This window comes from Ailuropoda melanoleuca, chromosome 4, assembly GCF_002007445.2.
Source record: "Ailuropoda melanoleuca isolate Jingjing chromosome 4, ASM200744v2, whole genome shotgun sequence".
NCBI classification, from domain to species: domain Eukaryota; kingdom Metazoa; phylum Chordata; class Mammalia; order Carnivora; family Ursidae; genus Ailuropoda; species Ailuropoda melanoleuca.
The window spans coordinates 126,074,195-126,088,918 of record NC_048221.1 but is presented as its reverse complement, the minus strand read 5'-3'; the positions used below and the strand labels follow the sequence as shown (position 1 = coordinate 126,088,918).

The 14,724-nt window shown below is 36.7% G+C and overlaps 1 protein-coding gene across 1 annotated transcript in view; it reads right to left on the bottom strand.

The window, feature by feature from the left end:
- The window catches only part of ATAD2B (ATPase family AAA domain containing 2B), a 152,189-nt gene that overhangs the window by 106,604 nt on the left and 30,861 nt on the right, over positions 1 to 14,724 (bottom strand). The window contains exons 3-8 of the mRNA XM_011235412.3: positions 14,538 to 14,587; positions 14,022 to 14,175; positions 11,761 to 11,863; positions 10,804 to 10,912; positions 8,130 to 8,246; positions 4,812 to 4,887 (exon numbers count right to left, since the gene is read on the bottom strand). Coding sequence (XP_011233714.2) covers positions 4,812 to 4,887; positions 8,130 to 8,246; positions 10,804 to 10,912; positions 11,761 to 11,863; positions 14,022 to 14,175; positions 14,538 to 14,587 — 609 coding nt within the window. The remainder of the gene's footprint in view (positions 1 to 4,811; positions 4,888 to 8,129; positions 8,247 to 10,803; positions 10,913 to 11,760; positions 11,864 to 14,021; positions 14,176 to 14,537; positions 14,588 to 14,724) is intronic.

Below are 14,724 nucleotides of genomic sequence, written 5' to 3'. Positions count from 1 at the left end.
ATACAAGTTAATAGACAAAACAATTCTATTTTTAAATCTTAGTAGCAAACAGAAAGTAGTTTCTTACAGAGTCTTTTTTTTAAGTTTTTATTTATTCACTTAAGTAATGTTGGGCACCTGGGTGGCTCAGTCAGCTGAGCGTCCCCCTTCCGCGCAGGTCATGATCCAGCTTCTGGGATCAAGTCCTGCAATGGGCTCCTTGCTTACCGGGGAGCCTGCTTCTCCCTCTCCCTCTGCCCCTTCACCTGTTTGTGCTCTCTTTTTCTCAAATAAATAAATAAAATTTAAAAAAATAATAATAAGTAATCTCTATACCCAAGGTGAGGCTTGAACTCACAACCCCAAAATCAAGAGTCACATGCTCTTCTGACTGAGCCAGCCAGACATCCCTAGAAAGTGGGTTGTTTTTTTTTTTTTTTTTTTTTACAGATTTTATTTATTTGCCAGAGAGAGAGAGAGAGAGAGAGAGCAAGCGAGGAGAAGCAGGGGGAGTGGCAGACAGAGGGAGAAGCGGACTCCCTGCTGAGCAGGAAGCCTAATGTGGGACTCCATCCCAGGACACTGGGATCATGACCTGAGCCCAAGACACTTAACCGACTAAGCCACCCACGCATCCAGTAAGAAGTTTTTAAAAGCAATTCCACTGAAGCATAAAACTTAAAATACTTAAAAATAAATTTAAAAGACATGAAAAACCTCTACACTGTAAACTACAAATCACTGCTGAGAGAAATTTCAAAAGACTTAAAAATAAATGAAATGACATAACATGTTCATGGATTGGCAGATTAAATATTATTACAATATTGATTCTCCCCATATGACCTACAGTCTCAATATAACCCAACAAATTTCCAGCAAGCTTTTACTGTAGGAATTAACAGGGGTGCCTGGCTGGCTAAGTCAGAGGATGCTGAACTCCTGACCTCAGGTTGCGATTTCAAGACCCACATCGCATGTAGAGATTACTTTAAAAAAATAAATAAATAAACAAGAGGAGCACCTGGGAGGCTCACTAGGTTAAGCATCGGACTCTTGATTTTGGCTGAGCTCATCATCTCAGGGTTGTAAAATGGAGTATTGCACAGGGCTCATGCTGAGCGTGGAACCTGCTTAAGATTCTCTACCTCTGCCCCCCCCAAGCGTGTGCACGTACGTGCTCTCTCTCTCTAAAAAAAATAAATTTTGGGGGTGCCTGGGTGGCTCAGTCTTTAAGCATCTTCCTTCAGCTCAGGTCATGATCCCAGGGTCCCTCAAGCAGGGAGCCTGCTTCTCCCTCTCCCTCAGCCTGCTGCTTCCCCTGCTTGTGCTCTTTCTCTCTGTCAAGTAAACAGATAAAACCTTTAAAATTAATTTTTTTAAAGAGAGAGAAATGAACTAACAAGCTGACTATAATATTTAAATGAAAATGCAAAGGACCTAAAATACCCAAAGTAGGGGCACCTGGTGGCTGTCCATTAAACATCTGCCTTCACCTCAGGTCATGATCTCAGGGTCATGGGACCGAGCCCTGCCTCAGGCTCCCTACTCAGCGGGGAGCCTGCTTCTCCCTCTGCCCTGCCCTTCCCCCCTGCTTATGCACTGTCTCTCTCTCTCTCTCTCAAATAAATAAATAAAATCTTTAAAAATAAATAAGTAGGCGTGCATGGGTGGCTCAGTCTGTTAAGCTTCTGCCTTCAGTTGAGGTCATGATCCCAGTCCTGGGATCAAGCCCCACATCAGGCTCCCTGTTTGTTGGGATGTCTCCTTCTCCCTCTGCCCCTCCTCCTATGCACTCGAGCTCTCTTTCTAGTAAATAAATAAAATCTTTAAATAAATAAGATAAATAAAAATAGAAATTTAAAATAAAATGTCCGAAGTAATCTTTAAAAAGAAGACTAAAGTTAGAGGACTTACAGTACCTGCTTTCAAGATGTATTATAAAGCTACAGTTATCAAGACAGTGTGTAATGCTTGATCAGTAGCACAAAATCCAGAACTAGACCTAGACTGCATATAGGAAATTAGGTTTTTGACAGAAGTACCAAGCCAAGTTCCAAGTACTTCAAGTTCCACATTGGGCTCCTTGCTCCTCAATGAGGCAGCTTTTTCATCAACAAGTAATGTTGAGATATTGGTTATTCGTGTACAGAAAAAACAACCGCAACATTTACCTCCCATAAAACACAAAAAACTATAAAACTTCCCGTAAAATACATGGGATAAAAATCTTTGTGACTTTATGGTGGAAGAACGGTTCAAAAAATACAAACTATAAAAGAAAAATGGATATTCTGATCTTCACAAAAATTTGAAACAAGCAATAAGAGATGGACAGTAGATAGTAGGAGTTAGGCAGGTCTCTCAATGTCTGAAAGTTACAAGACAAACAAGAAAGGTTAGGATAAACTCTGTGATAGTGGATTAGAGTGGCCTCATAAGAACTCATGTGTAGCTTAATATACAGATAGATACAGAAACAATTATAAATGTGTCTGTTACATAAGTCAGTATACATACATACACAGATTACCTAGCTATCTACAAGAGGGCCCTGTGGCTACAAACACACACAGTATCTAGATATTGGCTTCTAAATATTATTCTCCAGTAAAAGAAAACAGGGATCCTTAGTGAGATGGCTTATCCTAGAGCTGGGTCACAGAATTATATGATGAGCTTGGCACATGTTGTAATGATAGAAAATAAAGAAGTACTCAAAAAACAAAAGGATGGAGGTATGTAAAAGGGACACTGGAGGAAAACCTCAATTTCCAATGGCTAAAGCAGGTACAATTTGAGCAACAAAATAACACAATATTTCATTATAACCCAAAGTATAAAATAAATATGCGTGCATCCACACTGACATAAATGACTGAATAAATATTTTTAATAGGAGGATGCCAAAGTCTTACAAAATAATTTTAAGTGATATAGGTAGATACTCCCTGCTCTAGGAGATGGAGCTCAATTCCCAAACCACTATCTTTCCTTGAAGGTGTGTGAGACTTAGTGATTTGTTTATATAAAAAATAGACTATGGAAATGGAAAAAACAGTACTTTTACAGTGGATAAACATGGCAAATATGACTCTAAGTGATAATGGTTAACTTAACATTATCAGTAATGTCATGTGGATATAATTTTCCCCTTCATGTGATACAACAACAAGGACCCTTTTCCTCCTGGCAATCTTTCCAAAAATCCCTAACCCCAGTTTCATCTAGAGAAAAACATGATTACACAGATTGGGGGACATTCCACAAGATACAGGGACAGGTGGGATGCCTGGGTGGCTCAGTCAATTGAGCGTCTGCCTTCAGCTCAGGTCATGATCCCAGGGTCCTGGGATCAAGTTCCACATCCAGCTCCTTGCTCAGCAAGGACCCTGCTTCTCCCTCTGCCTGCCGTTGCCCCCGCTTGTGCTCTCTCTCTCTGACAAATAAATAAATAAAATCTTTACAAAAAAAAAAAAGATACAGGGACAGGATTCTTCAAGATTATCAAGATCATGAAAAACAAGGAAGACAAAAAACTGTCACAGACCAGAGGAGACTGTGGAGACATGACAACTACATGTAATATGGTAGTACCCTGAACTGTATTCTGTAGCAGAAAAGGAACATTAATGAAAAAAACTATTAAAATCCAAATAAACCTTGGAGGTTGGTGAGTAGTTATGTACCAATATCAGTTTTTAGTTTTAACAAACATGCCACAACATGTTAACAATGACAAAAATTGGGTAAGAGGTATAAGGAAACTCTACACAATTTGTGCAACTTTTCTGCAAAGCTAAAATTGTTCCAAAATTAAATATTCACTTAAAAAATTTTTTAAACATTTGCTCTTCAAAACACATCATTATGAGAACAAATGGCAAGTCGAACAATGGAGGAAACACTTGTGACAAAAGATTTATGTTTAGAACATACATTTAATAAAACTCTTAAAACTCAGCAAGAAGGCAAACAACTTGATTTTAAGATGGGCAAAAGATTTAAACAGAAATCTTTACATAGAATATATAAAAATGGCCAATAAGGGGTGCCTGGGTGACTCAGTCAGTTAGGCGTCTGTCTTCAGCTCAGGTCATGATCTCGGCGTCCTGGGACAGAGCCCTGAGTCAGGCTCCCTGCTCAGTGGGGAGTCTGCTTCTCCCTCTCACTCTGCAACCTCCCTCCACTCATGCACATGCACTCTCTCTCTCGGTCTCAAATAAATAAATAAAATCTTTTTAAAAAACGGGGGGAGGCAAAAGGGGTAAAAACAGTAAAGACTAACTGAACCAGTGTTCCAAGTAAAAGCAATGTGAGTTGTTTGGATTCAACTCTACTAAGAAACCACCAGAGAGCTTTAGGGAACATAACTGTTAAAACAGTAACTATTCCAAGGGCGCCTGGATAGCTCAGTCGTTAAGCCTGCCTTCGGCTCAGGGCGTGATCCCAGGGTTCTGGGATCAAGCCCCATATCAGGTTCCCAGCTCTGCTGGGAGCCTGCTTCCTCCTCTCCCACTCCCCCTGCTTGTGTTCCCTCTCTCACTGGCTGTCTCTCTCTCTCTGTGCCAAATAAATAAATAAAATATTTAAAAAACAAAAACAAAAAACAGTAACTATTCCAAGCAAACTGAACCAGGAAGAGAATAGTCACATGTAAGAAAATAACTACTAGTCCCTTAAAGAAAGATGCCATTTAGTCCCTCACTGACATTACAAGCACCATCAAACCTATATTCTAATTATAAGGCATTTTGTTATGTACTATTTAAAGGAAATATCTAAATGACAGATATAAATTTTTCTTCCTTTCGAATACCAACAAAACATACCTGATATGGCTCCTTCTTGCTGGAGATCTGTGAATATCAAACAGTGTGTTTTCCCTCTTTTTTTGATGAGCTGGTACTTAAAGAAAAAGAAAAAAAAAAGACAACATAGAAATAATAATAATTGATAAACTGATATATTAAAGGAATAGAAATTACTTCTGTTAACTTTCTGAATAGAAGCTGGTCATATGTGTTCCAGTTCCAAATGCTATCTACAAAGAGCACAGTAACAACAAAAACTTTGTGGTAGGTAATAGCTAAGTTGCAAATAAACTTTCGAAAAAGATGTTAAAATTAAATCTTCATGATTTGGGGTTAAACAAAAAAATTTTTAGATACCACACCAAAAGCATAATCCATTACAAAAATTAATAAATTGGAGTTCAGGGGCGCCTGGGGGGCACAGTGGTTAAGCATCCGCCTTCGGCTCAGGGTGTGATCCCGGCGTTATGGGATCGAGCCCCACATCAGGCTTCTCCACTGGGAGCCTGCTTCTTCCTCTCCCACTCCCCCTGCTTGTGTTCCCTCTCTCGCTGGCTGTCTCTATCTCTGTCGAATAAATAAAAATAAAATCTTTAAAAATAAATAAATAGGGGCGCCTGGGTGGCACAGCGGTTAAGCGTCTGCCTTTGGCTCAGGGCGTGATCCCGGCGTTATGGGATAGCCCCACGTCAGGCTCCTCTGCTGTGAGCCTGCTTCTTCCTCTCCCACTCCCCCTGCTTGTGTTCCCTCTATCGCTGGCTGTCTCTATCTCTGTCAAATAAATAAATAAAATCTTTAAAAAAAAAAAATAAAAAAAAAATAAAAATAAAAATAAAAATAAATAAATAAATAAATAAATAAATAAATAAATTGGAGTTCATCAAAATCATAAATTCTGCTCTTTGAAAGTCACTATTAAGAAATTAAAGGAGGCAAGCTACAGACTAAGAAAATATTTGCAAACCACATATCTGATATAGAACTGATATCCAGAATATATGAGGAACTCTCAAACTCAGTATTAAAAAAATAAACAACTCAACTGAAAAAATGGGCAAGAGATTTGAACAGACACTTCACCAGAGATAATGCTGGCAAAGCAGCACATAAAGATGCTCGACATCATTTGGGAAATGGAAATTTAAACTACAGTAAATATGTATTAAAATTAATTTCAAAAACGAACCATACCAAGTGTGTGCAAGAGAATGGTGCAACTGGACTCTCATATATTCTTAGGGAGAATGTAAGTGGTACAATCGCTTTGGAAAACAGTCTGGCAATTTCTTAGCACATTAAACATAAACCTAACCACATAACCCATTCCACTCCTCAGTGTTTATAAGGAAAATGAAAAAATATGTTCAAAGACTTGCACATGAATGTTCCTAACAACTTTATAACAGCAAAATACTAAAAATGTCAACAATCCAAATGTCCATCCACAAATGAATAAACAAATTATGATATATCCATACAATGGAATGCTACTTGGTAATAAAAAGAAACACACTAGTGTAATTTTCAACAACATGGATGAGTCTTACAATTATGCTGAGTAAAAGAAGTCAGACAAAAAAGAATATATATTGTACATAAAATTCAAGAAAATGTGAACTCATCTATGGTTAGAGAAAACAGATGAGATCAGTGGCTGCCTGAGGATTGGGATGGGGATGGCTCCAGAATGTTACGAGTAGATTACAAAAAGGCAGCAAGATATCTGGGGGGTTGATAAACATGTTCATCATCTTGATAGTGATGATAGTTTCATAGGTATATACTTAAGGTATTTCCAACTTGCCAAACTGTATGTATTAAATATTTGCAATTGCAGTAGGCTATATTTCAATTATACCCCAATAAACATTTTTTTTTAACCTAGAAAAACGGTTCATAATCTTTTTCCTATCTTTACGTATCTCCCCCATTATCAATAGGGTTATCTGTGACAGTGACTCCTAACTGGTGTAATGTATGCATACCAAGTTTGCATAAACTAGAGGCAAGCCTCTAGTGAGAGAACTCTGATCCACCCCTTCCAGAGATTCAATCATCATTTTAGAGCATAAGAGTACGGGTACAGGGGCACCTGGGTGGCTCAGTCAGTTAAGCATCTGCCTTCAGCTCAGGTCACGATCCCGGACTCCCGGGATTCAGCCTGGCATTGGGCTCCCTGCTGAGCAGGGAGTCTGCTTCTCCCTCTGCTCCTCACCCCTCTCGTGCTCTTTCTCCCTCTCTCTCTCTCCCTCTGTCAAATAAATAAAATCTTCAAAAAAAAAAGTCTGAGTATAAGTATCTACTATAAATATCTCAGTCCTTCCTTAAAAACATTATGCTAAGTGAAAGAAGCTAGACACAAAAGGTCACATAAAGGCAAATCTATAGACAGAAAGTACATTAGTGGTTGTCAAGGGCTGGGGGAATGAAAGTGTAGAAATAATAAAATATTTTGGAATTAGTGGTAATGAATGCATAATCCCTATAAATTTACTAAAAACCAATGGATTATACAGATTAAAAATCAACAAAACCCAGCAAAAATGGTGAATTTCAGGATACATGGATTACTATGTCTCAATTTTAAAAAAATTATAATCCTGGGATCAATAGTGATGAAAAGTCAATAAAACAGCACTTACGGAACTGATTACCTATCACTATCTTAACAACATTAAGATAAAAGTTTCCTCCTTAATAAAACAAAAACAAAAATTATTAAAAAAAACCTAGGGGCACCTGGCTGGTTCAGACAATGGAGCATGTGAATGGAACATGAATTTGAGCCCCATGTTGGGGGTAGAGATTAGTTTTAAAAAATAAATAAACAAATAACCCTAGATTATTGGCCAAGCTGCAGTCCTACCAGTTTTGTGACTTTGGCTAAACTACTTAACCACTTGGAACATAGAGATACTTGCCATAAAAGAACCGCTGTAAATGAAAGTGTTCTATAAAATCTAAAGTATTACAAAAGTATGAGCAGTATTTACTAAATTTAAGAGTCTTTAAATAAAATGTACATGTTGTATGTAATTCTATATCGCAACTAGGTACTTCAACATTCTTTCAGTTGTGTGTGTGAACAGAAGCATATATTAAAAAAGATGAATGGAACTATAAGAGATTTCATTCTTCTAAATTCAGCAACACTAGAGGCGCCTGTCTGGCTCAGCCAGTAGAGCCTGCAACTCTTGGGGTCGTGAGTTCAGGTCCCACATGGGGTGTAGAGATCACTTAAAAATAAAATCTTTAAATTCAGCAGCACTAATTTTTTTAAAGGGGTGGAGCAGAATAAGCTGCTCAACTACAAAAAAGTTCTTCAGCATTTCTTACCTATTGGAGGTGCTTGGTATCTATCCACTGTTTTCCTTTGTCTCAAATTATATGGTCTATCATTTTCTTCTCCTTCTGCCTCTTCAACTTCTATATCTCCATCCTCCTCTTGAGATTCTAATTCCCCCACACACAAAAGAAAAGAATCACTGTTTTAATCCATAAGAATTGGTTCACTCTAGAAATGAGTATTTACATTTTGTCTTTTACTCCGCACAGCTGACATTTAAAAGTGTCAACATTTTATGATACAGCATATATGAATACAATTAAAAATCAACCTAGACAGATGTTAAAAAAAAATGCCTTTCCTACAAATAATATAGCTCTCTGCTAAATAACCTAGGTATACTTATGATCTTTCCATCTCTTTGGTCATACAAAACCGTAACAGACGATTAATCAAAATTTGACTGCAACAAACTTCATTTAATGGCCAGTTATCCACCAGTGAATAAGGTTAGTTATTCAAATACCACTTGGTAGTTCAAAAGAATATGCTTACAAGATAATTACTGACGTTACAGCAAGAGCAATTTTTGTTGGCAGTATAATGGTTTGTTAGGCCTGCTGACAACAGATAAGCACAAATTAGTTCTATTTTGGTAAGAAAATGCAGGTAGAAATTGGGAGGGAGCACGAAGCCAATTTCTGGGGTATTAATGGTTTATTTCTTGACATAAGTAATCACTTTATAATTCACCTAACTACACTCAAGAAATGAATTATTATGTACATAAATCCTAAAAGTTTATTTTTAAGAAATGGTTTGGCTGGGGATGTCTGGGTTGCTCAGCCAGTTAAGCATCTGCCTTCGTCTCAGGTCTTGATCTCAGGGTCCTGGGATCGAGCCCCATGTGGGGCTCCCTGCTCCATGGGGAGACTGCTTCTCCCTCTCCTCCCCACTTGTGCTCTCTCTCACTCTCCTGTCTCTCTCAAATAAATGAAATCTTTAAAAAAATAAACTATAAATAGAGGTCAAAGCGTAGTTATAGCCAAACCAGTTTTTTTATTTATTTATACATATATTTTTAAAGATTTTATTTATTTATTTGAGAGTGAGAGAACACAAGAGCAGGCTTAGGGGCAGAGGGAGAAGGAGACTCCCCACTGAGCAGAGAGGCCAATGTGGGACTTTGATCCCACGACTTCAGGATCATGACCTGAGCCAAAGGCAGACGCTTAACAGACTGAGCCGGCCAGGCACCCCGATTTACAGTTTAAAATATAAGTCTGGGGTGCCTGGATGGCTCAGGTGGTAGAGCACGCAACTCTTGATCTCAGGTTTTTGAGTTCAAGCCCCATGTTCGGTGTAGACATTACTTAAAACTAAGATCTTTAAAAATAAATAAATAAATGAAATAAAATAAAACTCTGATGAAAATTTATTGGCTTATGGTCCCCAAGTGCAATATACTTCACGCTTAACTTTTTAACCACAGGAATTGTCAATATAACACAACCATATTAAGGCACAGGAAACATTTTAAAACCACCAGTGATACTGAGTGAAATAGACTAAAAATGCAAAGGTCTTCATATTTTAGTAATGACATCTGAAAGCTTATTCTAAGTTTATAAAAATTTTTATTACTAAGTTCTGGAGGAAATCAGTAAATACAATATCATCATCTAAATAAATTACTTTTACCCAAATAAGTCTCTTTAAATCCTCAAAAATTATACGTTTTGAGAAACACCTGCACAATAGAACTGTGGGAAGCAATTCTATACAGGGCAAATATACTTTGGAAAACTCTACATAGGTGTTCAGTTAATGAAAAAGCAAAAGTCACATTATAAATCTGTCTCACCTATACTGATTTTCTCCAAAGGAAGCAATACAGAGTTTCTAGCTATAACAACAATATCTGCTCAATAAAGTACCTTCATTAGAAATATCAGCTCTTCAAAAAATCTATTAATTAGAGAATCTGAGAAATAAACCCTTTCATCTCCATCTAAGCTATACAAATAGCAGGAACTGGTAAGATTTCCTAGTAAAATACAACTATCCTGCACTTACAATACACCGAATCTTCTGAAAATCCATTTCAATAAAGATTAACACCTACAGGATCAAATTCTATAGGGGTATTTACTAGTCATTGATTTATAATCTTTGGGGCAAATGTACTTTCATCATGTTGCCAGCTCCAGCCCTACAAATTCAGCCAGGGTTCTTCAGTTCAGAACCCAGAAAAGTCTCAGGAAAGAGCAGTACAACCCCTTCCACTAACGTTAGCAGGCCTTCTCTCTCTGAACTCACCATTTACTTCTTGGTCCATAACTAAACTTGGGACCCAAATAATCAGACATTCAGAGGATATAGATAGAAGGTGACTGTGGATAGAGGCTTCCAGTTAGAAGTATCTAAACACAAAATAGGCCTCACCTAACAACAAATCAGCCCATGGCAAATGCCACACCAGATTAGGTCACTTGAAGGCTACTAATAAGATAAATTACATAACAGTATATAGTATAAAGGCATTTTTCCAGATGATGGTGAAAACTCAGAATGCCAAATAAAAATTATTCCAAATTATACAATATAGACCTCTAAAACCAAAACTCACCCACCCAGCAATATTACGCATATATTACTTGTATATGTTTTTCCTCCCCCCAACCTGAACTTTGTAGTATTTACTTCATAAGGTACTTTACAAACCTTCTTCTTCACCCTCAGTAGAGACCTCATGATGATTCTGTATCCCATAACTATTTCTTCTCAGTGATTTTCTTCGCCTTTTCACTCTTGAATACATATCCATGTTTTCCTTTTAAAGAGAGAAAGCTATCAAATATTAACATGAAATTTATTCCTATCTATAAGTATCATAACCCAATGGTACATGACCACTCTTGAAATTTACTCAGCACCTATTTGAAGGCACAGCTTCGTGTAAAACGGAGGTTCCAGAATTCAATGAATGTAAGGGACCAGAGGAAAAAATAAAACAAACTTATAAAATATTTGAAATTTTAAACCACAATGCCATGAACATACTTTCTCCCTGAAGCAAGTTACAGTCTAGTAGGATGGAATAAGACAAGTCACAGGTTACCATAAAACAAAGTAAAACAAACTAAATGCCATAAATAAAGGTACAATATACCGTAGAATTCAGAGAGATGATCGTCCTGTTGCTAAGGAAAGGGAAAGAAGGCATCATTTGAGATGAACCTTGAAACAAAGGTAGGATTGCAGCAGTCCCTAACCGGAAGTATTACCAGAAGTTAAGGATAAAGGAACAAGAATGATGTGTTTATATTTGGGCAATGGTGTGTGAGAAGATAAAGCTGAAACCAGATTATGAAGGTCAAGGTGTTTTTAATTAATTCAGTACATAATAAAAAGAATATTAAAGGTTCAAATCAGAAAAGTAACAAAATCAGAGTGGTACTTTAAGATAACTCTTGTGGCAAAAGTGCAAAGGGTCTTTTGGGGAAGACTGTGGCAAGTAGAGTAAGGATAGAAGCAAACATAAAATCCCAAACTAAAACAGAAAAAAGAAAGGAACAATTCTGTAAATTCAAGAAAATCCAAATGCTGCTCACCCTCCCTTTGAATTCCTCAACCAAAATAAAAAACATCTGCCAAGGCTGTTAAAGTTAATATACTCACAAATTCTGTATCTGTCCACATTCTAAGTCGTTCTACTTCTCCTGACCGACGATTCCGTCTGATGTTAATGTTGTCCATTTCCTGTAGTACAGCTTCAGCAGTACTACAATCACATAATAAAAGTAGGATTTAGACAACTGTGAGACCACACAATGTGCCACACATGTGAAAGAGCTCTTCATCAAAGCATAATTAAATTATCTCTGATATGTAACTGTACATGGCATCCCAATATCTTTCTGAATCAGCATCCATCAGAAGATAATGTCCCCCCAAAATCCAGAACATCTTTTACCTTAATATATTTATTATAATAAAACTTACAAAATGGAACATTTGTTTATAATACTCCCAAAATTTTGGGGCATCTGGCTGGCCCAGTCAGTAGAGTATACAACTCTAGATCTCAGGGTTATAAGTTCGAGCCCTATATTGAGTATCAAGATTACTTAAAAATAGAATCTGTAATACTCCAAATATGTAACTCCACAATGCCACTATAAATAACTGCCTACCAAATCCAAGGCAATGAAAAAAAAATTCAATATTTTTATTTCAAGACGGTGTTATGAAAATTTATAGGATAGGGCACCTGGGTGGCTCAGTTGGTTAAGCTACTGCCTTCGGCTTATGTCATGATCCTGGAGTGCCAGGATTGAGTCCCACATCGGGCTCCCTGCTCAGTGGGGAGTCTGCTTCTCCCTCTGACCCTCCCCCCTCTCATGCTCTCATTCTCTCTCTCTCAAATAAATAAAATCTTAAAAAAAAAAAAAGAAAATTTATAGGATAAAGAATCTGTAAAAAGTTTAAAGCTGGGGGAAGAAAGCAAAAAAAAAACAAACAAACAAACAAAAAAAGGTTAAAGCCAGGGGCGCCTGGGTGGCTCAATAGGTAAAACATCTCTTGATTTCAGCTCAGGTCTTGATCTCAGGGTCGTCAGTTCAAGCCCTGCATTGGGCTCCACGCTGGGCGTGGAACCTACTTTAAAAAAAGTTTAAAGCCAACATGAGGTTAACTGAACATATTTTTTTTTCTTTTATTTTTTTATTTTTTTATAATAATTTTTTATTATATTATGTTAGTCACCATACAGTACATCCCTAGTTTGTGATGTAAAGTTCCATGATTCATTACTTGCATATAACACCCAGTGCACCATGCAATACGTGCCTTCCTTAATACCCATCACCAGCCTATCCCAATCCCCCACCCCCCTCACCTCTGAAGTCCTCAGTTTGTTTTCCAGAGTCCATAGTGAACAGATATTTTTAAAAATTAGACAACACTGACCTCCATGAAATACAGGCTGACATGATCACATTTTATCTTTTAAACACATTTATATAGCACTTACTGTGTGTCCAGATGATTATCAAAGTGCTTAACAAATAATAACTAATACTTGAATTTGACATTACCAGTATAGAATATAATTTCCTCTCTTGTAAAATAGGAATTACACTGACCTCCCCTCTTCAGGTCATTGCAAGGATTAAGTAGGATAATCTATCATCTGAGAAGAATAAAATTTCATTTCATGGAGATACTGAGCAATCTGCTAGGTTCATTCACTAACTATATCCCATATACCCAGTCCCAAGACCTTAAATTCAAAATCTTGACTAAACAGAAATACGCTTACTACACATCAATAATGGAATTTAATGTTGCTTGAAAATTGTCAAAAACAAATTGTTAATGAGCAAATATTAAAGGACTATAATAGTAAAGACAGAATAAAATTACTTTTTATATTATTTATGCACAAAAACTTAAAAGGATGAGAAAACTTAGCTATTACATAAACTATTAAATCTAGTAAACAGACTAGAAGCTGATCATTGCTAACCACTATTAATTCAAATTAAGTTTTAAAATAACTGCATTTATTACTAAGTCAGTGCCTAAATTATTTAAAACGTAACTAGCTTAAAAATCACTGATTTTTTTGAAATCTGAATTCTGATTTTGAAATTTTGAAATCTGTAAGATCAATTAATAAATCGGGGCGCCTGGGTGGCGCAGCGGTTAAGCGTCTGCCTTCGGCTCAGGGCGTGATCCCAGCATTGTGGGATAGAGCCCCACATCAGGCTCCTCTGCTATGAGCCTGCTTCTTCCTGTCCCGCTCCCCCTGCTTGTGTTCCCTCTCTCGCTGGCTGTCTCTATCTCTGTCAAATAAATAAATAAAATCTTTAAAAAAAAAAAAAAGATCAATTAATAAATAAATTGAAGTAAACTGCTTACTGCGTAAGCATTCATACCTATTTACTAGTTGATCAAATAACAAACTCTGGTTCACGCTTTCAAATCTGTTTTTCCTGGAACGACAACTTTTTCTGACTTCCATGTCACCATTTATACAAGAAAGGTCCCCATCTCCCTTCTTTTCCCCTCGAAGGGGATGACTTCGAAGGGCTACAAGAAGAAAGAGATTTACATTTCAAAGCACAGAGTATAAAAAGAAAAAAGAAAAAATACATCAAAAATTACTTTTAAAAGACTACAAAAAATTTAATATAACCTCTTAAATGGCTTTAATATCCAATAATCTAAAATTTGATAACCATTTACAATCTGTCATAATAATTTAAATAATTTCATTTGTATTGATTTCTCAATGTTTAACAATTACATAAGTATTCACTATGACTGAATTCGAGTCATTTCCAACTGTATGTTGAACATACTAGTAAATCACTGTTTTACCCCGCTTTAACACTTACTAACAACATTAGTAAGAATTTCAATACTAACCAGTTTCATAACAGAATACTCACATAAGCTACTATGTCCGTTTGGTAATGCAGCACCAGGCTGAGAAGTTAACCTAGAACACAATTATATTTAATATGCAAACACATCAACATTCATTTAAAGAAGCAAGAAACGCAATACTGGTGGAATCATTTTAATCTTTAAAATGTCAGTAATATTACTTTTTTCAGAATAAAGATGACATTATTT